This window comes from Haliotis rufescens, unplaced genomic scaffold (genome assembly GCF_023055435.1).
Source record: "Haliotis rufescens isolate VD_foot unplaced genomic scaffold, xgHalRufe1.0.p SCAF_2, whole genome shotgun sequence".
Taxonomy (NCBI): domain Eukaryota; kingdom Metazoa; phylum Mollusca; class Gastropoda; order Lepetellida; family Haliotidae; genus Haliotis; species Haliotis rufescens.
In genome coordinates this window covers 59959551-59983332 of record NW_025963890.1, presented here as the reverse complement: position 1 = coordinate 59983332, position 23782 = coordinate 59959551, and the positions used below count along the sequence as shown (strand labels likewise).

At 36.7% G+C, this 23782-nt stretch overlaps 1 protein-coding gene across 10 annotated transcripts; it reads left to right on the top strand.

The window, feature by feature from the left end:
- The first annotated feature begins 436 nt into the window (after nucleotides 1-436).
- Nucleotides 437-23565, top strand: LOC124142041 (protein phosphatase 1 regulatory subunit 42-like). 10 transcript variants are annotated; one of them, XR_006862122.2, is made up of 11 exons: nucleotides 828-911; nucleotides 3028-3280; nucleotides 7376-7545; nucleotides 8949-9087; nucleotides 9585-9819; nucleotides 10137-10277; nucleotides 10817-10858; nucleotides 14243-14311; nucleotides 15079-15196; nucleotides 20044-20274; nucleotides 20325-23565. XR_006862122.2 is itself a non-coding variant. In XM_046510335.2 (11 exons), exons 2-11 carry the CDS (start codon nucleotides 3146-3148, stop codon nucleotides 20073-20075), a joined length of 1104 nt encoding a protein of 367 aa, XP_046366291.1. In that variant the 5' UTR covers nucleotides 828-911; nucleotides 3028-3145; the 3' UTR covers nucleotides 20076-23565. The 10 variants fall into 10 exon arrangements, 9 of the variants coding, with proteins under 9 accessions (XP_046366267.1, XP_046366257.1, XP_046366291.1 ...); XM_046510335.2 differs by adding an exon at nucleotides 18922-18944 and having other exon boundaries at nucleotides 20044-23565; XM_046510342.2 differs by lacking the exon at nucleotides 20325-23565 and adding an exon at nucleotides 16378-16408 and having other exon boundaries at nucleotides 20044-20186.
- The last annotated feature ends 217 nt before the right edge of the window (nucleotides 23566-23782 follow it).

The window sequence follows — 23782 nt, the reverse complement described above, 5'->3', positions numbered from 1 at the left end:
GTTGTAATTAATACAAGAACACAATTACAAATAAATTTTATAACTAACTAACATTCTCTCGGGCCTCTGCACAGTGTCGAGGCTGTGCTGTCCTGTGCTCCAAATTTGTTGAATTTAGGGTCGCCTGATCTGTAAAAACGCTCAATCAGCAGGTCCTTGCGCGACCAAGGGACGCAACTTTGTATAGCAAATAACGGCATATTATTATCATTATTATTATTATTATTATTATTATTATTATTATTATTATATGTTGTAACCACTGGGCCACCCGCGTTCCCTTAATTCCTATTGGAAATAACACTACCTTAATGATACCATTAAAAGTAGAACGCCAATGAGTGTAATGTAATAACTTTTAAAATTGTTTTGGAAAAAAGTACATTCATTAGAGTAGTTGTTTTTATTTCCGTAATAATAACTAGTTGATAGAAAATAGCTTCTGTAGAAAGAAGTTCATCCTTGCCGGTGGTGGCATTCTCTTTTTCCTCTCCGGGTTAGTAATTACACTTATCATCATATCCATTCTTACAAAAAAAGATTTAAATATAATTTTGGTGACGAGAAGTCGTACTGTCAGTCTTCAGCATTGATGCGAAAAGAAAATTGTCTACATAACAACCACCTTAGCAACCGGTCATGTGATCAAGCCTTGTCAATCATAGTATCAAGGCGCTACATGTGTAAACATCGTAACGTTTTCTAGGAAGCTTCAGTTATTATTTGTGCATCATATGTTTCAAGGCTACATATTAGTAAAATAATGATATGACATGAAGTTGAGATTGGATATGTTGCATACATTGTAAGTATTAATCGGCTGATGCGTGTTATTTGCTGCCTCATTACTGTCAGAGTTCTTCCACTGTCAGTTCACGTTTCCATTCAATTTGTGACTTCAAAAGGACTTGGTATGTAACAGGTAGATCTATAGATTCTATACATGTATGCAGTATAGCCAAACCGGATATCGTTCAATTGTTATACTATAACATGATGTTAACGTGTCATAATGACATGTTTTACAACTTGATCACTTCGGTGAAGAAATTAGATATCTCTATAAGCTATCAATTTCAAATTATTACTATTAGGCCCCAAAATGTTGTTGCGATTTATCCCACACTGACACAATATCATTAATCTAATAATATTAGACATTTGCGATAAACTCTGCATTTATGTCCTCAAAGTGGTGTGATAATTTATAGTGAGGATGGTTGAATGGTAAGATAATCAGCAGTATATGCGTAGTTAATTAAATAGGTAACTGACTGGTGTGCGGAATTGTCTAGAATTGATCTGATTTAGAATACATTATAAATTCTCTGTTTATTTATGTATGAACAGCACATTTCCATGATTACACATAAAATGTATTGAGTAACCAGTCCACCTACTGTGAAAGGATTTAGTTTCTACAGAGACCATATAAGCCTGTCATATGGGTTTTCGGATACTTAAAAAACATTCGTAGTTTTCTCGCAAATCACATTAACATCTGTAGCCTAATACATGTCAGTCACTTATTAAAGATAGCTTTATCTTAATAACAAGCCATTATCTGAGTATTTACAATGTCTGCGTAATGCCACACTCCTTGTTATAATGCAAGTAATTGAGATAAACAAAGCCACCCGAAAACGTATGTTGTCCGTAAACCTATGATCCAACAATATATACCATATGGTGTTGGATTCCATTTTTTTTTTTGGAAGTGTTGATTCAACAAGGAAACAGCAATGCAGAAAATACAATGATAAAAATACTCAGGTTTTAAAACAAGGGAAACATAAAAAGTGCTTAGTTTGTTGCTGAAATGTCACTGGTATAATCTCAGGTAGTAGAGCACTTGCATTCTGTAAATCATTGTCATTGATCATTCCAAGCAATTTCATAGTTATTATCCACACAGGGTAACTCCTTTACATGAAATAAACATGAAAGAAGAACATAAATAATACAATCTCATTTAAGTCAGATCTAAGTTCTTGCTGCCACTAAACAAAGATCTGAGGACATCCCATTACGGGTCACGTCAGAACGACCTTTCGCGAACTTTGACCAACCACTGAAATGACAAACATCAGCCAATTAGAAAGCTGCTTTCTAGAGCTTTAAGGTACTCGTTTCAACCTGGCGACTTCCATTTCAGAATACGCATGAAAAATATGTTGGCACAGTTCTCGATTAAAATTTTTGAAAGTGAACAAACGAACATTTCAGAATGTCTAATATATGGCTGAGATTGTATGACAGTACTTCCCATGTACTGTGCAACGCCTCCTCCGTTCAAATGTTTGACCCACGGAAGCGAGAGGTAGACGATAATTTTGACGGAATCAGTCGTATGGGCCTTAACTGTTGTTCAGATTACCCCGTGTTAACTTTTTCGAGGTTGCATGATGAGAAAACACATTCCGACTGTCACTTTCATGATCTGGTAAGCGATGCTTTGATTGGTTTGATGAAAGGGCATTCTGACGTGTCCCCTAATGGGATGTCCTCAGATCTTTGTTTAGCAATAGCGAGAACTAAGATCTGATTTTAATGAGATTGATAAATAATATTTATGAACATACAATGCCATGGAAAGTGGTCAAATGTAACAAATGATATATTTGGGGTAACACTTTCTTAGTAAAGTACAGATTCTCGTACTTTTGGGGGGTTGAGTCCCATCCGGGATTCGAACCACACTGCCAGAGTGAGGCACCTAATCGCCAGCACACAAAGTCCGCGATCTAACCCACTCGGCCATCGAGGCTTCCACAAAAATGAAAGTCTGACAACTGGTATTCAACATCACATACTTTGTGTACCCTTTCACTTGACATTTGCTTCCTCGGCCCTGATCAAGTTTAGATAAATTTCAGAAATCCTCATCTTTGAATTGGTGGCAGGAGGATGATGTTGTGTGGATATATGAAAGACTGTTGTTTAATTATTAATAATATGAAATTACGTTTTGCTAGTAAACCAAAATGAATCAATATTTTCATCTAATCTAGTTTTTGTTTGTTTCAGAAATGTAAAAATACCGCCCATGGATTATATACACAATAACTATGTATTGCCATGTCATTAAGCAAGCTTGAAACATGGACATTGCCCTATAATAGTTCGTGATCTAACAGCATCCAAGATGCCTAAGTTGACAATAGACCTGATTGCCCGTGGTACATCTGGCTATACAAAGAAGAAGCGAGATGAATCAATGCAGCAGTATCTTCGACGATTAACACATCTTTACCTAGAGGACAAGTCTATAGATGAAGTGGTATGTAGAAGTGTAAACCTTGTTTAGTTTTCTCTGAGATGACATGTGACGCCTATTCACATAAGAAAAGATTTTATTTCGCAGATCTATCAAAATCAGCAAAACTAACTGGGGTCCTCATGTTTGCTCTCATACTGGTATTTTAATCAAGGGACCCCCAAGATGTTTTATGTTTAACATTATAGTGTCATGAAAAGGTTGGTTGGTTGGTTTGTTGTTTTACACCACACTCGGCAATATTCCAGCTATATGACGGCGGTCTGTAAATAATCGAGTCTGGGCCAGACAATCCAGTGATTGATATCATGAGCATCGATCCATGTGATTGGGATCGATGACATGCTCCAACCAAGTCAGTCTGACCACCCGATCCTGTTAGTCGCCTCTTACGACAAGCATAGTCTCCTGTCTTGAAAAAGGACTCTTTTACTCTCATGCTTAACTGTTAGAGGCAACTAACGGGAATGGGTGGACAGACTTGCTGACTTGGCCCACACTCATCAATATTCCAGCTATATGGCGGCGGTCTGTAAATAATCGAGTCTGGACCAGACAATCCAGTGATTGATATCATGAGCATCGATCCATGTGATTGGGATCGATGACATGCTCCAACCAAGTCAGTCTGACCACCCGATCCTGTTAGTCGCCTCTTACGACAAGCATAGTCTCCTGTCTTGAAAAAGGACTCTTTTACTCTCATGCTTAACTGTTAGAGGCAACTAATGGGATTGGGTGGACAGACTTGCTGACTTGGTTGATCAAATTACATAGATCGATGCTCTTGATCTCAAACACTGGATTGCCTGGTCCAGACTGGATTATTAACAAACCACCATTATAAAGCTGGAATATTGCTGATTACAGTATGAAACAACAAACAAGATATGTTACTTCATTTCAAACACTAGGTATCATAGTATTGTGAATGTCATTTATTGATGTTTTTCCTTGTTATCGACATAGTGTCACTAATAAATGATTAGGCCATGAGTAATTGTGAATTCATTGATAGTTTGATCAATTGTTATGTCTCTAATCATGCTAATCAATACACCGTGCAGTGGAGTCAACGCGCCCAAACCTGTCCCTCCTCATATTCTTCAGTGTAAATGTTACATATAGATTGTAATAAGCTTTCATACTAAATTGATTGGAGGAAAGTTTTTAACTCAAGTTTTGTTTTACGCTGTGAATCTGTGCAATGCATGAGTACATTAAAGATTTAGCCATAGCATTCGCCATTGTGTATCAATATTTGTGACCCACCATGAGAAAAGGAACCTTATGGGTGCTTGAATATAATTGTGCCATGACGTCAACTTGAGTGATGACCGCCATTTGTGATGTCATGTATCACTGTAATAAATATGAATTTGAAGCTTGTGAATTGTATTTTTGTGTTGCGAAGATGCTGTAGTTTTAAAATATAATGAAAAGTCAAAATGTGATTTTTCACCCATGAGGTCCCTCATCTGGTCACATCGTTTCTATCAACATGATCCACCAGTGGCTGGCCTAGTTTGAGCCAGAAAACCAATCGTTTCAAAACTGTATTTCGGCAAGGCACAGCAAGTTAACCAGTCAAAGGTGAAAGTTCACAATCATTATTCAGATTGGGTTCTTCACTATTAATCTTAACTGTACATATTGTAAGTCTGCATGAAAAACGTCAGTGGCACTCCAATAAGAGTGTTGCAAGTGTTTGCATCCGGTTATGACAGTGATTGAAATTCATGAACTCGGATCAATGTTGTCTAAAAGTAAAAGCATGTCTGCTATTGACAATACTTACCAGTAGTTTAAATAGTTTGTCATGTTAATTAAACCTACAGAAAAACAAGACTCTGTGTCTAAATATATAGCTGAAGAGTCATGCATGTTATTAAGTTTATCAGTACAGAGCATGTAAAATATCATGTACAGCTGTCATTATCAGGATTATAAATGTATGATATGAGTTGATAAATAGGAAGTTGCAACATGTTCAGTACTTTACTCTGTAGCAAAATGGTGTTGGGTGACTTTGTGTATCAATACCAAATTTGAAAAAATATGGTTAGGACATTTCAGGTGACAATCTTTCAGTGTCATGGAAATTGAACTGATCTGAACCCTGCATGGTATCACATTGGTTTTCTGAGAATATGTTATTTTGAGAAAGCAAAATGTGACAATATGCTTATGTCAATACAAGACACAGAATGACACAAAACTAGATTTATTGGAATCTATCCAAACCTATCTTCCTGAGGCAAAAGTCCAGTTTCCCCCTTTGCCGAACTAGGCTGCAATTATGGAGTCATAATTTGGCCGGACTGACGAGCCCATGCATAGTCCAATCAAAATCGCGTAACAAATTCGGCATCCAGTTCGTAAACAACATGGATTTCAACAAGCAGATTTCAGTCGACTGCCGGATTTGCAAAGCATGTATACTGCCAACTTGGTGTTGACAGATATTTCTCAAATCTTTTCATGTTTTTAATCAAGGTGCTCACATGATTTGATGCACTTCGCGAGGTAAGGCCCATTTTATTACAAAATATATGTTGATCATCAATCAGATCGTGCTGCCATTATGTTTGAAACAAATGCAAGTCATATGAGAGGTGGAATCTGATTGGTCAATAGGAAGGGCTAGAAGGAACGTAACTCGTAATAGCAACTGGTGGCGCTACAATTGAGCCAAAAAATTCCATCCTTGTTCGGCAAGGGTGGAAACTGGACTTTTAGAGTCAGTTAACTCCCATGCCTCGGGAAGATGATCCAAACCTGACTTTGTGCCAGATTTTTTTTAAGCTCGGTCCAGTTTGAAGAGTTTGTATTTATCAGTTATTTCATCATTTCTGGAAGATACCATCTGCCTTTTATCACTCATAAAACTCAAGACTACTGTCCCCATCTTGACACCTTGGTTGACAGAATAAACACTTCTCATTTTGTCAGAATTTCATGTTATTTTGTACTAAAAGTATCCTCCGATCAATACAGGTTTGAGGAAAATTTAAGGGCCTTGGACAGTTGTAAATTTCCACTCCTTGTGATAGGTATATCATGAGAGAGATTACCTTTCACTGTCTGGCTGTTAATCCTCTGTCAAATTCCTACTCACATGTCACAGTACTGGCAGCTGAAGAGCCATGCAAACATTCACAATGGACTTAAACAACCAGAGATACTTCATGTAGAAGTTGTAGACAGATCTATATAGATAGTGAAGTGTGGATTTAGTTAACTCCTAGTCATCATGGCAGTACGATCTGTATTTATCTATTCTTCAAAGTCTGGGCCAGTGTTATTAATGATTTTAGATAAGTGCTGTGGTCAATTGGTATGATGGACAACAGTGCATTTTGGCCCAGGAAAGGCATCTGTAAGTAAGTGCTTGGCTAGTATGATCAGCTGTTTAGTTAATCTGTTTGTTTCCCCAAAATCATTTAAGGGGTATGATGTAATCTTTAACTGCGCATAATACTAAAAAAAATCCCCCCACCCCCCAATTCTGAATCCCCTAGATGGGGTGCTCACTATACTCAAGAAAATACAGTATCATTATTGTCCGATTGAGCTACAAATTTTTTTTTTTATAATCACAGACCAGACTGATTTATCTTCAGGCAATTCTGTGTTAACAGATGATTCTACTTCAGCTATTGCAAAAGTGAAAAAGTAATGGGTTTTTTCACATTAGTTTGTCTGAAATTGTGTTAAAGCTTTTAAAAAATGTTTATGTATGGGAAATTAACCTCAAATCAATATGTTTTTGCCTCCTGCATCTTGGCATATTGGTCAAGTTGATCAATACCCAGAAATAAGAAAAAGAAGAAAATTGATCAGGCTTCATAAGGATTCTGTAAACAAACAGTTTTTCAATTTTAATGCCAAACAAGGAATTTAATTCAAGAATACTTGAGACACTGACTTGGTGTCAATTTCAGAAAGATTTACCCATGACACCGTAATTTATTATTCTTTTGGGCTGATGAGTTATCAAAATTAAGCATTCATTATATGCATTGAGCATGTTGAGAAAATGTCAGTGTCCATTGATTGCTGTCTGTCATACTATTTTCCTTTCTTGTTTTCCTTCAGGGTGAGGACTTGGCATTGTGCCGGAACCTGATAGTCCTGTATCTCTATGACAACCAACTGAGTAAAGTGCCGGTTCTCCATCACAACCAGAGCCTCACTCACTTATATCTACAGAACAACAACATCTGCAAAATAGAAAACCTTGGGCCCCTCAACCGACTTGTAAAACTGTGAGTTTTGCTACACTTAGGTTTTCAACAGTGATGTTTTAACTCTCAGTTTCAGTTCTGATTGCCGTCCGAAATGTCCTGAAGATATTTTACAATTTTGATAATGGTATAAAAAAATATGTTTTTGAAATTTACTACAATCTTGAGAACATCCTTATGACACTTGTCTCTTGCAACCTCTTTGGTTGGTGTTAATACTAACATTGTTAATCAATAGATTGATAATGCACACTGTACCCAAGGGGTAAATTCAGGCACAGTTCAGGGCATATAAGGCTCAGTGTTCTGCCGAGCAGCGGCCTCAAAGAATTTTCACAATAATTTTTATTGATTGGTGCATGATATTTACACTCAGTCGGACATTGGGCGTATATATGTGGATTGGTTTATTTTATATAATTATGGACAGCATACTCGGACAGCTGCTTCTATTATTGAATGTAAACATTGTTATATTCGATGTCTGATGCATCTTAAACTTTCAATTTACAACTAGCAACTTTCATTGGCTTCAAGCCACAAATGGTCGAATCAGAATCGAGTTCACATATTCTTGCACAGGGGACGATTTAACTGCTTGCCCTTTGGCCCATAGCCAGTTGAAATTACAAAGGGCTTCCTGAAACATAAAGTAGATGGTCCATCTGGCTAGTCAAAATTTCACCATGTATATCTAATTTTTTTAATTGGACACTATTCACCTGACATCTACCATGGTGTCAGACTGAGGAAAGATAGAAAAACTGAGGCAGGTAGAAATTTACAGAGAACCTGACTTCGTGACTACACATGGTAGAAGCATAAATCAGAAAGAAATACTGCGACATGTCGTGAAATCTAATTCAATGAAAAAGCTACATTCTAATTTTAGAATATGAGTACCTTGAAGAGACATGCTAATAGCAGTGATCACAAACAAACTGTTGAGGCTAAACATATATGACTTCAGATGTTGCTGCACTACGTTACATCTGAGAAAGATACCATGTAAACTCTCTTTGTATCGCTAACACTACGTGTGGATGGTTAGATTCTGCATCAATAACCTGCATATCAGGTTGAAAGTTTTATATGAACTCTCAGAGTGTGTCCCCATAAGTTTTGAAAACGACCCCATGTGTTTATGCCGAAGGGGTCCCTGGAAGTTTCGGGGTTCGATCCCCAGCTACGTCATACCCAAATATGTTGAAAGATGGTATTTGTTGTTACCCTGCCTGGTGCTTTGAAATTGCTATATAAGTGCAATAATCTTGGGACGTGACGTTATAAACCGCATTTCAACTCACCCATCTCAAGCTGGTATTTGTAGTTTTATTTCATTATCTTCCTGTATTGTTGAAAACTAAAAAAGTAAATATGAGTTGGATATGACCAGTGGTGTCTACCCCTGTGCTGTGTTTCAGCTACATCGGTGGCAACAACATCACGGTTGTGGAGGGGCTAGAGAAGCTGGACCAGCTGCAGGAGCTGCACGTAGAGAACCAGCATCTGCCCCCAGGAGAGAAGCTGCTCTTTGACCCCAGGTCACTCAGAACTCTCGCTGTATGTATATGAGGTGTCATTCTTGTAATTGAAAATATATGGAAAATTTAGCATTCTGTTCCTGGTTATAGCAGTAATATACACATTAATATTGATATCTAATTATGACAAGTTTGGATGGATCATATTGTTTTGTTTTTTGCAGACCCATGAAGATCAGGGGGTAGGATAGGTCTTCAGCAACCCATTCTTGCCGTAAAAGGCGACTATGCTTGTAATAGGCGACTAACGAGATTGGGTGGTCAGGCTTGCTGACTTGGTTGATGTATGTCATCGTATTCCAATTGCAGAAATCAATGCTCATGATGTCAATCACTGGATTGTCTGGTTCAGACCGCCGTCATATAGCTGGAATATTGTGGCGCTAAACAACAAAGAAAACGTTTATTTATTTTCACAAACATTCAGGCCCTAAAATGCCTTTTTCTAATGTTTTGTATGCACAATTGGCCATTCACAGTCAGTGTTATGATGGTAATATGTGACTTCACTTCCAGAACACTCTACAAGTGCTCAACATATCAGGCAATAACCTGGACAGCGTTAAGGACCTGGAGGTGTTGAAGCGTCTCACACAGATGATGGCTAGTGACAACTTCCTCAATGACATGAAGGAGCTTGCTCATATTCTGGGACTGTGGCCCTTCCTGTGGAGGCTGGAGTTGATGGGCAACCCAGTGTGTCACAAGGCCAAATACAGGGACAGAATTATTGTCATGTCAAAACATTTAGGTAAATAGAAACCATCTTTAATGCCCCTATTGTTTAGTACTAGTTTGTATTTCATGTATTTCAAAAAAGTGTCAAATTATAGTTTTACTCTAAAAAATATTGTAAATCAGTGTATAAGATGAAAGGTTATCAAAGATATTTTGAAAGTTTTGAAATATCTACATACCTAAAACATTCATAGGGATAATTCTTCATTGACTGAAATACCTACAGACATATGATTGGAATGTGATTTTCTGCTTATGTAACTCACAATGTTTGCAACCTTTGACATTTGTAGGATTACATAACAATTCTTGTAAAATGAATGTCTACAGAGATGCTAGATGGGAAGGAGATCTCTGAAACATCTCGTAAATTTTTGTGCAACTGGCATGCAAGCAAAGAAACACAGAAGAGAAAGCGAGATGAACTCCTGCGGAAAGGAACGATGATGGCGGACATGACTGAGATTCATAGTAAGTAAATGTTGCACTGAGAATAACAACACAGCTTTGGTTGGGTTGATGCAGGTTGTGCTTGGCCAATTTGATGTTCACATGACAATCATGAAGCAAGAAATTTCACCTAGGCTCAGTTTTCACTAATGAGCATATATATAGTGCTTGTGTTGTTATGTATGTTCGTGCACTCTTTATATTCTTCACAACTGTGGGAAGAAACTGGGAGGAAATATATATCCTTGACTGGGTCTCCACTTGGACACGAAACATGTACACTTAGCTTCCTAGATCCATATTTATGAATACGATGATACACAGCTGAATTCTTTAAGGCCTTTCTTTTCAACTCTTGCTGGCCTGAAAATTATTAATTCTTGATTCGTTCCCTGGCTGATCTTTCCCAGTTGAGGTAATTTTGTTTATAATGCACATTTGTCATTGACGTTTATGTTGGTGGTTGTTTTTTGCTATGTGTTGGGGCATTGATTTTTTTGTGCTCAACTGTCTTTGATCAACAACATACATAGAGGTTTGTAATGTGTACATTTCTCCAGCTGGTACAAACAAGGATGAGGATGTGGACAGTGCAATAGGTGGTAAGTACAGGCAGATACAGCAGCTGGTGAACTGTTGTGTTGTGTAGGTTATCAGTTTCATGCTAAGCTTTTCACAGGAGTACAATGTATACTTAGATGTACAACTTTACATGTTGTTGGTGAGGGTTACAGTCAGGGCCTTGTTCCTGATAATACCTGTGTGGAAATTGGGTGTTGACACATAATATTTTATCTAATTTTTTTAACGTCTCATATCAAGTGACATCTAGTTTTGAATTGTAGTGAGTGTGTGAGTATGTTTTGTTCAATATACTGTGAAAACTAACTTGATGTCTTGATTGGCTTTGGTCTCCATCAGTCCATTAAAAGTAGATATTCAGGTTTAGAAATCTGAAACATGAAAAGCATAAGCGTGACTCCCCCCCACCGGACCCCCCCCCCCCCCAATTTCTCATAAAATGGATAGCAGTTTTATTATGCAACTTCAGTAGTTAGCATGTTTAATGTACTAATGACCTTGAATTTGTTTTGTAGAATAAATGATTCCTAAATTGCTAGTGCAGCAACATAACTGCTTGTGCCAGTTTCATCTCCATATTGTCTGTGCTTTTGATCTCTGTAGTGCCTAATGTCTCATTCTTTTCAGTTTGATAAGTAGTGGTTACTAATGTGTGTAGCTTATCTGTTTTTGTAACTGTCAAAGTGTAAGTATTTGTAAATTAAGTCTCAAATTAATCATGTTATATATTTCTTTGAACTGTTAACATGAGAAATGTGATAAACATGGGATTATTATCCTCTCTAAATCCACACTTCACAAACACTCAGCATCACTATTGAAGGGTCACCTGGATATGTAGGGTGTCAAGCATGAACATGTGCCAACAAGTGTCGATATGTCAGAGTGTGTTGACAATATGATCAACAGTTGAAGAACATGTTAATGCCTATGTCACACTGATTGGATACTTTTATGAAACTGGACAAATGGACTATGTCCATTAAAAAAATGAAAGTGCAAGATTGAAGGTGATGGAAAATAGCCGCCCAAAACACTTGCCTGAACTCAACCAATGGTTTAGCGTTGCACTTGCAATACATGACAAGTAACAGTCAATGTGGGTTTAAATTATTTATTCCAGATGCCACTGAACTGCACTCTTGGCAGTTGAAAATTTGACCTTTTTTTTAATACCGGTACTTTAATTATCTACATGACACCTCAATAATTATGCTGAGTATGTATCTTGTATTAATGTTAAATTGCTTACAATGGACTGGAGTATGTCAATATATCCACCCAAAAGTATCGTAATATATTGATATCTCGATTAATAATAAAATTAGTTAACCTGTACTTTTATGGATAATAAAATCCCTTGTAGACCTGCAGTTAAACAATTTTCAATTTTATGCTAACTCTGAACTAGATTGAACCATTAAATGTTTAAAATGGAATTTTCTGCCTTTTCGTTATCCTCAGCCATAGTAGTCTTTATGATTGTAATATATCTGTGGCATTAAGCATTGATGTTCATAAATTTGTATTGATATTCACAAATTTGTATTGATATTCACAAATTTGTATTGATATTCACAAATTTGTATTGATATAGTATAGAAATTTGATACATTGATAGCATGATATACAATGACATCTCTAGTATATGGCACTTCAGGATATTGTTGTATGCCTTGAAAGTATGTTTCTGTATGTGGCATATTGTTATTTCTGTCATCTACATGCCTGCTAGTTATTTTATAAATAATACTCATTCTATTCCATGCCCAGAGACTTACCACTACAGCTATGCATATGTCATTTTTGTCATACACCCAATCACAAGGCTTTGTATGTATTGTGTTTTGTATATGAAGCCATATGGTGAGGTGAGGTGAAATTGGGTTTAACGTCGCGTCCAAGATTATTGCACTTATATAGCGCGTGCATGCACGTGTGTGTGTGTTAGCACACTGAGATATCATGCCGCAGTTTAACATGGATACCCCACTCAGACACAATATACTGACTCCAACCGACCAGTCCTTGTTTTAGCCCTTTAATGCCGAGCGCCAGACAGGGTAACAACAAGTACCATCTTTTAATGTCTTTTGGTATGACGCGGCCGGGGATCGAACCCGGGACCTTCCGCTCTCCGGGCGGACGCTCTACCACTAGACCACGGAGGCGGTCTGAAGCCATATGTATGTGTGTATGACAAGAATGACACGTTTGCTGTATATGGGTGGAATAGGAAGAGTACTGGGCATGTAAGGATGAGGGAATGAAACTGAAGTGGATGGAGAGACTTTATTTATGTATTTATATATCGGCCATGGAAAAGTGTTATGCAGGTGGCAAATCTGTTTGCAAGTAATACTGCTTTCATCATGGTTATGTAGGGTGAATGGTAGTTAATGCCGAGCGCCAGACAGGGTAACAACAAGTACCATCTTTTAATGTCTTTTGGTATGACGCGGCCGGGGATCGAACCCGGGACCTTCCGCTCTCCGGGCGGACGCTCTACCACTAGACCACGGAGGCGGTCTGAAGCCATATGTATGTGTGTATGACAAGAATGACACGTTTGCTGTATATGGGTGGAATAGGAAGAGTACTGGGCATGTAAGGATGAGGGAATGAAACTGAAGTGGATGGAGAGACTTTATTTATGTATTTATATATCGGCCATGGAAAAGTGTTATGCAGGTGGCAAATCTGTTTGCAAGTAATACTGCTTTCATCATGGTTATGTAGGGTGAATGGTAGTTCAGACTTGGATACAGTTTAGTTTTTCAGTCTTTGAACTGGTAACATAATTCAACAGTTTAACAATTTATTTTATCATTGTTGACTTCTTGGGCTCGGTTGACCAAGCTCCAGCTGTACAGAGAGATTCAGAAAACTGCCATAGCTCATATTGCTTTGTCGCCATGAAAATTGGACTTAAGAGGTTACTTTAAAATGAACAGGATCGGGTGGTCAGGCTTCCTGAACTGGTTGATGTATGTCATCGTATCCCAATTGCATAGGTCGATGCTCATGATGTCATCGTATCCAAATTGCGTAGGTCGATGCTCATGATGTCAATCACTGGAATGTCTGTTTCAGACTAGATTCTTTACAGACCGCCGTCATATAGCTGGAATATTGTTGAGTGTGGTGTTAAATAACAAACAGGTTGCTTTGTGAGACAATGGCATTGAATATTAGATGTAGCATGCATCGATTGACCACATGGGACATCATAAAATTTGGACTGATTGTTGAAGGAAATATCAGTTTAACAAATTATGCATTTGGATATGGTGCAAGGGTTGTTTTAAACTGCAATGATGAATCACAAGAACATGCTCTGATATTACCAGGGATTCCTGTTGAAGCTATGTAGATGATGTGTAGTGCCATCTGTTCTGCTGTAGGTCACAAGGATCTTCCTCCTGTGAAAGGACCACCAAAGAGTTCCAGTGTTCCTGGATATTTGATGCCAGGTAAATTAATGAACTCTTTGAATTGGTTCTGTTGACAATGTCTTATCTGTAGTTTAAATATTATGTTATCCTGGCACATTATGTTTTCAGTTATCATGTTTAAAAAGATGGTTAACCTATAAGATAAGAGTATAAATTGAGTGAGTTAACATATGAAGTTGCATCGGCATAAATTCAGTCATATTGTGACAATAGACGAATGAGGTACCCGGGGTAATTATGTTTTGTTGAGTTTTTCTTTTTCTGTGTGTGATTATTTATATCCCTTTGATGGGTACAGCTTTGGAGTTGTATAGCTACTTTTAACTATTACAGCTTTTGTCAAAATGAGCTTTGGGGATTTATCAGTATCGTTACTGAAATTGATAAGAATTAGCATGTATTTCCAGATAAAAACAATGACTTGGATTTACATGATTTCCAGTGTTTTCTGGATAGAAACTTGTGTAAATGTGTAGAACTTCATGTCTATTACACCATGTACACTATCAAGCAAGCATTTCTGATCTATCACCATGTCATTTTACATAGATATGTATCTACATGTTTAACACTGTTGTCAGTATGTAAACAATGATTGCATTGATTAAAATGTTATGTGTTAAAATGTGTTGCAGTAAAACGTGCTTGCTTAAATGTTTTGTAATACTGAAAAAGATTTTGAAGAGAATATGGCGCCAGAATGTAGCATTGGGAAGACAGCCTATTTTTTGGTTACACTATTTGTGATTGTCATGAAAAAATATATATGTTAAATATTTTACCAGGGTTACCACGGAAACAGTTTGATGAGTTGTTGGCTAAAAACAACATGTCTGACAACACTGTCAACACCACTGTCAACAACCGTGCCAGTAAAACCCGCAGTGGTGTCCTTCGTGCCAAGTAAGTATGTTTGCCGAGGATTTTTCAGAAAATGTTTCATAATGTTTTTGCTTAAGCGCATGAACGCTTTTTATTATATACTTCAATGTGAAAGTTTTCTGAAGTTGAGAAAAAAGGGGATTTCAGTGCATATAATGCTTTGACGGAACTATTGTCTTGCAAGATTTACCTCCCTTACACAAACTGTTGACTTCTTTTTTGCACTAGTGCCACATTAATGAGGCAAAATAATGACAGATAGTCGTATGGAGATAATATTGCTTCTTGCTGTTATTTATTCTCTTAAAAATGTTTTGTTATAAACTGTAAATATCTCATTTAACTCGTCAATCGAGATTGTAGTTTCCACAAAGTGCCATTTTTGTTACTTGACCAGTGTCCAGTCCATTCTTTCGCATTCAACAGATTCGTAGATTTCAAGAATATTTTTTATTGAAGTTGATTTTGTATATAATCATAATGTATGATAAGGAATGTTATTTACCTCAAATATTTTTTGTTCATATTTTTTAAGATTTTGCAAACACGGAAGTACTTTTTCAGTCACAATTATAAGGGGTTGTAACCTTGTTGGTTAGGTAGGGTATATTCAAGGTTTTACATTTGTAATGAAATAATTTAATTTTACGGTAGACAACTACACAAAAGTATATAATAAATAGGATATTCCATGTGTCTCTAGAAAGATAATGTTTCTCTCATCTCATGACAGGAGAAAGATATTTTCACTTATGGCTATGCCACTTGTGCAAATACCTCCTTTCCCTGTCACTCGATGAGAGAAACATGATATTTCACTTGACACATGGAACATCCTCTACATCTTTACTTTGCAACAAATTATTGGTTGAAATGACATTTTGAATATAAGCTTGTGTTAATTGAAGATAATGCTTAAAGTAAATTTTTAGAATATTTGAGATTTGTGAATGCCATAGTTACCGTGGTTGAGTGTGATGATGTTCTTCGAAACAAATGCTGCACAGACAGTTAATATCTATATTGCATCATTCCGGTGTTTACATTAGGTTTTGGTTTTGTAGGGTCTTCTTTATGGCCGTGAAGCATTATTAATGTGTGATTTTTACCAATATGAGTCTCTTTCTTGTTCAATTGCACCTCTGTGTTCAGAGCCAGGATATAGAAACAAAGCAAATCTATGAGTTTCTGATTTACTTCAGAAATGTACAAGATTTTGCTAGCTTTGAGGAGGTATGTTGAGTGAGCTGTTGCTGAACAATCCAGTTACTTCCCTTTTCCCTTGCCCCAGCTGTGGAAGGATTATGACCAACCAGCCTACAGAATGTAGGATTATTACTTGCACTGACATGACTTATAAGGCAAACAGGTATAAAATACAGATATAGTAATTAGTAATTTGTGTATTGAAAATTTGGCTATATGCAGTTTGATTTGTTTGTTTACATTAGAATTAAAAGTTATGAAAAGCAAAAATTGAGATGTATTCAGTCTAAAATGGTTTAAACAGAAGAAAATTCTGTTTAATTGAAAACATCAAAGATTTCTCAGATAATGATTTATGTTTGGAAGGGTTGTAAAAATGTTAATTTTTTTTCCTTTTAAGGACTGATCCGACGCAATGTTTTATGCATCTGCGCAACGTAATTCACTTTCATTAGCATCCCAATGTCAGTGTTTTAGTGCAATATAAACATGATATCGAGTTAATTTCACCAATATACTAACAGCACACCCTTCCTGTTGGCATATATTGTTAATTGCCTCAAAATTGCCAATACATTATTTCTGAAATCTTTAGTCGATCATAGTCCTTCCATATTTTGAGACTAATACCCACACTATTTTCCACATGGGATGTTATTGCACTATAAGTGTGTTGAAAGCATGATCATAATCTGTTTGGATCCCTAAAGCTCAAGTTTGAGATTTTATTTGAATGCTTGAACCCATAATCTTGTTTTCAGATTTCCTGAAATCCCCCAATCTTTTATCATGAGACAAAGGGAGGCAACTTTTAGTGCCTTCGGATCAACTTGATATGTGTTCGTATGTAACGACATTGATTTCTCTAACACCCAATTTTCCACCTGGTTGCTGCTCGTATATAGCATGTTTGATGATGCATGCCCTGCATTATTGACGATGTGATGTGAATTTCACTTTGACAGATGTCAATAACAGCTGTATTCATAGCACACTGAGCAACTTAAAATGTGTGGATCTTTCACAGTGCATTTAATTCAGCATGCATATGCACAGTGCAGTGCATGGAAATAGTGGTTTGAAGTATCAAGTTCACATAGAAGTATTTCGTATATGTCAAGGAAAGTATTGACAGTGGACACATCAGCTCAAAGTGTTTGATAATTTATCATCAGTGACAGTTCCTTGGTTTTTTTTGTCTGTCTTTTTAATGCTATACTCAGCAATATTGCATCTATATGATAGCCTGTAAATATTCCGCTTCAATTCTGTGTTAGGATAAGTCCCAGCAACCTATACTGGCCATAAGAGGCGACTTAGGGGATTGGGTGGTCACGAGTCACTGTTCCTGATGGCATAGATTGTTGCTCCAAAAGATTTGACTTGATTATTTACAGGTGTGGAATATTTGCAGAGTATGACGTTAAACAACAAACAAACAAACAAAGTGGTAGATTCTTCTTCATGCAATCTGTATCTGAGTTGCAGATCATTGTTGTCACTTATCCATCAATGCATTTGCATTTCTGGTATTTTAGGCCTGGTTTGGGTGCTAATTCAACACAATTATTATTTTTATTGTTTGGCAACAGAACAATTTATTCAATCATATTCTTTACGCATGGTAATGCCAGAACTAGTAATGATAATAGAACTCAAATTGTTGCCAATGACATGTAGGGTTTGATTTGGAGACCTTAACTCATTCAAATGCAATCACCATGGTTACTTGAAGGAAACAAACTTTGACAGATGAGTAATTTGTGTCAGAAATAGCTGTAGCTAAGCAGTTTGTTCTTTGCTTGTTTGTCAGAGAAGAAAATAAATGAGTCCTTTTTTATGATCATAATTATTCTATTGTCCAATACAGTTGGTTAATTTGAGCTTAAAGATAATCAAATCTGACGTGCAACAAATGAGGTTGTATTTTGGAGCCTTAAAAAAACAGCGTCTGCCTTGTACAAACAAGTTCAGGCCCATTTTGTAATTACTTCAATCTATCATTTCAATTGATTATTATTAATTGGTTGATCCATTATTGTTTTCAGTCGCAGAACAAACTGAAAGAGTCTAAAAATTGTAGTGTTGAAGTGTCATAGAAATTATGCATGGCAAAGTTTCACAATGATAAGTATAAGCCCCTATGTGTTTTTCATTAATGCCAAGGCTTTTAAGTAGCTACATATTGGATGTTAAAATACACATCTCAGGTAAACAAAGGTTGGTGATTGTTGTATGACTTGTTTTTCAAAAAAGTTTCTCCATCAGGTAAATATTTTAAGAGCTTTTTAATGGTTTTGAGTATTTTTCTGTGCGTACCCTAGCACATCTTGTCAAAGGGGTATGGATTCTTATGTGAATTCTGAGTTGCATAAACCTCACATGCCATTGTCACCATGCGTTGTTAAAAGGAGGCTTTTAGCAAATTTCATGCGCCATTTAACGTGAGAAACTTGTGTCAATGCCTGTTGACAACAATTGTATGAATTGTGGTTCGCAAGTTGACAAATGATCAGTAATTGTTGGTTTGAACTTGACAGTGCGTCTCACCCAGGGAGTCCTCGTAAGTTGCAGCTGTGGGTCTAGCCTACCTAACCCGACAGATCTTGTTCAGGATTAATGTCAAGGCCCATGGCTCCTAGTTCTAGCAGGTTCTTCATGCAGACTGGCTGCATTGATTCCATTCACTGTAGCGTCTCTACATAGAGAAAGGTTCTCACACCATGGTGTGCATATTTCACCTGACTCCAAAAGAATAAAATTGTTAGAGTTGTAGGTTATAGCTAGTTAGTTATTTGAGATACATATTTTGTCAAAATGATTACTTCAACCTAATGTTAAAGTTCGCTGTTTATAATTATAATCTACATATCATTGAAATATTTTGGCATGCTCACATTATTGTATCTGATTGTATTATTAAGCACCTTCTTCAATTTATTGATTGAAACCTTACGTAACTATTTGAATTACAAAATGTGTGTCTCAGAAAAGATTTGAAGTTTTTTTAGTGGATTAGGTAGTGTGGTTTTCTTTTTTTCAGGACATGTGTAATCCTGCATCCTATTGCAGATAATATTTTGTTACTAACGTTTTTGCTTTCATGCTTTTCCCCATTTCTCCGTATATTATTATTCCTAATACTAACAGAAATACTCAAATTATCTTGAATTTAATTTTCCTGAAATAACTGTATTGAAGATAAGACTAGATATCAGATGTGTCGCAACTGAAATCTTCGAATAAACAACCTTTGATCAATGTACTGGTCACTTAGATGGTGGGGGCCTTCATAAATCCATTCTATATCTGACAATGCCAGGACTTTATAATGGCGGGAAATCTGTATCTTTCATTTCTTCATAAGCATGATAAGATTTCTTCACTCTCAGTACTATTTTCACTTCTGTGCAGAAATATGACCTAGTTTTACAGTATTTGCACAGCAGGTATTGCATCTGTTCAAGCTGATTGTGCACTTCCTGCTGTTTATGATCTTATCCAGTTGCATATGTAAGATGTATCTTGAACTGTCAGTCTCAGGCATGTAAAGACATTATTGGATTCATGTGTATATATATTCCTGTATAAGATTTGCCTACTGGAGATTGACATGTAATCTGTAAGATACCTGGACTGTATTATATCACTTCATGTTACAGGTACACTGACGCGCAAGGTGTTGTCCACATGAAGCCTGTGTCCTCTGCCCCAGTTCGTAGGCATCCCTTCATGAGTGTCAGCTTCGAAGTGACTGGTGGCCTCAGAAACCAGCACATTCCTCAGCAGTTCCTTTAGAGATGCCCGTTGTCCCACACAGATTGCAGAATGTTTGCCGATTTGTGTGCCATCTCACCAGTACGTTTTATCTTGCACAACAGCTCCACAACGACTTAGCTTCTGTGATGTCATCTGTGACTGTCTTTAAATGACCCCAGTTTAATCATATTATGAGATACTAGTAAAGATGACATTGGACTGACCTTTTCAACCTTAGCTTAATCATTTACTCTTTCACTTCCATGGTCATCTTGTGTGGACTGACACATTCACCGCTACCTAGACTAATTTGTTAAGGGCGATGCCAATGCTGTCAAGTTGATGATTGACCTCGCCTGGAAGAGAGTCCATTATGTATAATAGGTGCCCTCATCGATGGTCACCTGAACGTATCTGTGGAGCAGTGTTAAATTGAGAGACATTGTTGTCTCATGATTAAAAGTGCTACCTAACCAGATTCATTGTATGCCATTGAGAATGAGACTTGTATGGATTTATCAGAATAATATTGCTAGATTTAGAGATAATGTTGTTATTTCACATACTGTATTTTTGTTTCATTACTTTGCAATGCATATGAAGAAATTTTCTGATGAATCTTTGACATGTGATACATTGTAAATATTATACTGCTGTTGATGTATATATTTTGAATTTATTTATTGTATTTAAGTGTCTGTGGTGATGAATTAATATAATACTGTTATTGAAGTGATGATCATACTGTTTGATATGGTGCTTACAAGTGAACTGTTATGTAATTAATACATGTAGAGATCTTTTTCAGTCGAATCTGGATAAAAGCAAGTTCAACAGAGGTCAAGATAATTTTGTTATTGCTAATCTTTGTTAGTCAGCTGAACAACAGTTGCTTTTAATCCAGGATAATTATAATTGTCCTTATTCTACCTGATGGATCACCATATCCAACTTTTTTTTTATCAACTTGTTTTTTTGTACAAAAATAGACATGTAATATTTTAGAAGAAGCCTTTCTTGTTAAGACTTCAATTCTTTGTATTAGTCACATCAACTGACTGGAAGAGTTGTATATTAAATTTCAAAAAAACATAATTTGGTTGGTAGGTTTCATTTAAGTTTAACCATACAGCTATTGTTGGCTGTTAATGTTATCATTCAAGTGAAGAACCAGGTTAGAAGTGGTTTTCTGCAATCCATGCTTGTTGTAAGAGACGACCAACAGGATCGGGTGGACATGTTCGCTGACTTGGTTGATGCATGCCATCGTATCCCAACTGCGTAGATTGATGTTCATGATGTCAACCACTGGATTGTCTGGTCCAGGCTTGATTATTTACAGGCTGCTGACATATAGCTGGAATGTTGCTGAGAGCTAATATTCTCCACATTATTATTACAGGTGTGAAGTGATACAAGTATACTAGTTGTAAAACAAGATGTAAGTTTCTCTATTAAACCTTGATGGTTGTTGTTAAAATGCAGAGTTAATTCTATTCACTTATGAAGATCAGTGGAATGAGTAACTGGACATGAACAGACATACAGCAATGTATATAGACTATTTTTTTAAAGATAATATTACTATGTAGTATTTGATGGTTGCCTTGATGCTATTGCATGACTTGACCTTAGCAGTATTACAGCTTCTTGATGCACAGAGTTGGTTTTAGTGTGTTGATATCATTATCAACTAGGTTAGAGGTATCAGTGATATTAATCCAAGTGCATTCCTTGAAAAGGTAATATACGTAGCTAGAATATGATAATCATAGTATGGAAACTATGCTGGCCTGAATGCTTTTCACACTTGTACTGAGAATTTAATAGCCTTCACGCTCAATACAAAGTTCAGCTGATGCGACCTCCTTTGGAGGTGATCTCAGATTTTTGTGCAGAGGGGTATTGTATCGGAGTAAAGAGCTCATTGTGTACTTGGAGGTTTGGTTTTACCAATATGGGAACATCTATGGCCTGAGTCAATTTAACTCTCCTCCGACTGTAAGCTTTGATGTACTGTACTGAAATACTGTCTGATGACCACTCATAAACCTAATACAGGCATGAACCACAAGACGTGTGGAGTGGTATTTGAGTTTTGAAATATGTACTATTGAGGAAATTTGGATGAGACAATGTCCCAGGTGCTCAGCTAACAGTATTGAACTTTCTAATGTCTTGTGTGTTGACATTGAGTTTATCATATGGGTTATCCACAGTGTATGCTTAATTGTGATCCAAGGGATCATGTGATGAATTCTGTTTAGAATGGTTTCACTACACAAGTTTGATTTGTTGATGTTGACCACACATTACTGAGGACATTGTCTTCATGTGACATGTTTGTGTCTTGTCTGTGTGCTGTATTTAGTTTGATTGTTTGTGTATGTTATACCTTGACATTGTAGGGAGGAAATATGTTTGAGAGTCCATTGTCAATGATGGAAATGGAATGGGGATTGGATGGCATTGCCTATTGTTAAATTGGACAGTTAGAGGGATAACTATCTCAGAAGAGCATCTGAGTTGGTTACCCAAATGATGCTCATTTTAGCATCTCCTCCCGAGTCAGCCGCTGGTTTGACTGTTCCAGGCCTGGGTCCTGTTCGACAGAGCGATCTTAGCGCTAATATGATCAGAACTGCCATACTTTGACAGAGACAGAAGACAATCGCTAGCGCTAGTACCTCTTTGTAATCTGATCTTGCTGGCTGATGCATCTAATATGTTGCTGAACATGGCAATGAACTTGCTTTCAATTTCCTCATTTTTCACACCTGATTAACACATCTCCAGCGCTTGCGGCAGATAACTGCATAATTGCTGATGCATCGTAAAGCAATATTCACTCACTCATTCATCCCCAGAAAGGCATTAATTTACCTAAATCAAAATATTTTATGACATTCAAATATGATTAATCAGAAAACACTTCTTTATTGATAGCATTTACATTGTTTCACGGGAATATATGAACCTGTGTAGGCCCCTGGTAGCCTGTTAACTGAAAAGCCATTTGAGGTGTTTTCATCCAAATGAAATGTTTTCTATTGATGTATGAAAAAAACAGGAAGCTTTGAAAAAGAAATATTTCTTGATGAGGATTCTGATGGAGAAATATTTCTATTAATGATACTTGATTTAGCTGCTCACTTGAACTAGACTCCATTATTTACAGGCCATGATATAGCTGCAATATTGCTGACTGTCATGTTAAACAACAAACAAACAAACACTTTCTAAAAATGTCTAATGTGTTTGTAGACACCTGCAATTTTTGCTCATGTTTAGACTGATTATGTTGCTCTGTTAGTTTCATATACTGTACATAGACACATGTGTTGTACAGTCATATGATCAGTTTGAGAGTTGAGGTTGCATTTTGTGTTGCTTTGTATGTCACCATAAAATAGTTTGAACATGAATAGTTGTTTGTTATTTGTTATTTCAAAGCCGTGTTAAACCAAACTCAATAATCAATATGTTGATGACACTTTGATTGGGTTCATGATGTAGATCAATTGAACTCAGTTATGACATGGTAATACATTCCAACATGATACATTTTGGAATATCATTGAACATTATTGTTTCAAAACGTCAGACACTTCTGTGCATACTGATGCCTCTAGAGACATATTA

What these genes read in the sequence shown, in the direction of transcription:
- LOC124142041 (XM_046510311.2), top strand. Translation starts at nt 3,146, where the DNA reads ATGCCTAAGTTGACAATAGACCTGATTGCCCGTGGTACATCTGGCTAT. An exon ending in GGACATGACTGAGATTCATA is followed by an intron (nt 10,278 to 10,816) that starts GTAAGTAAATGT and finishes ACATTTCTCCAG; the next exon opens with CTGGTACAAACAAGGATGAG. An exon ending in TGTGGACAGTGCAATAGGTG is followed by an intron (nt 10,859 to 14,242) that starts GTAAGTACAGGC and finishes GTTCTGCTGTAG; the next exon opens with GTCACAAGGATCTTCCTCCT.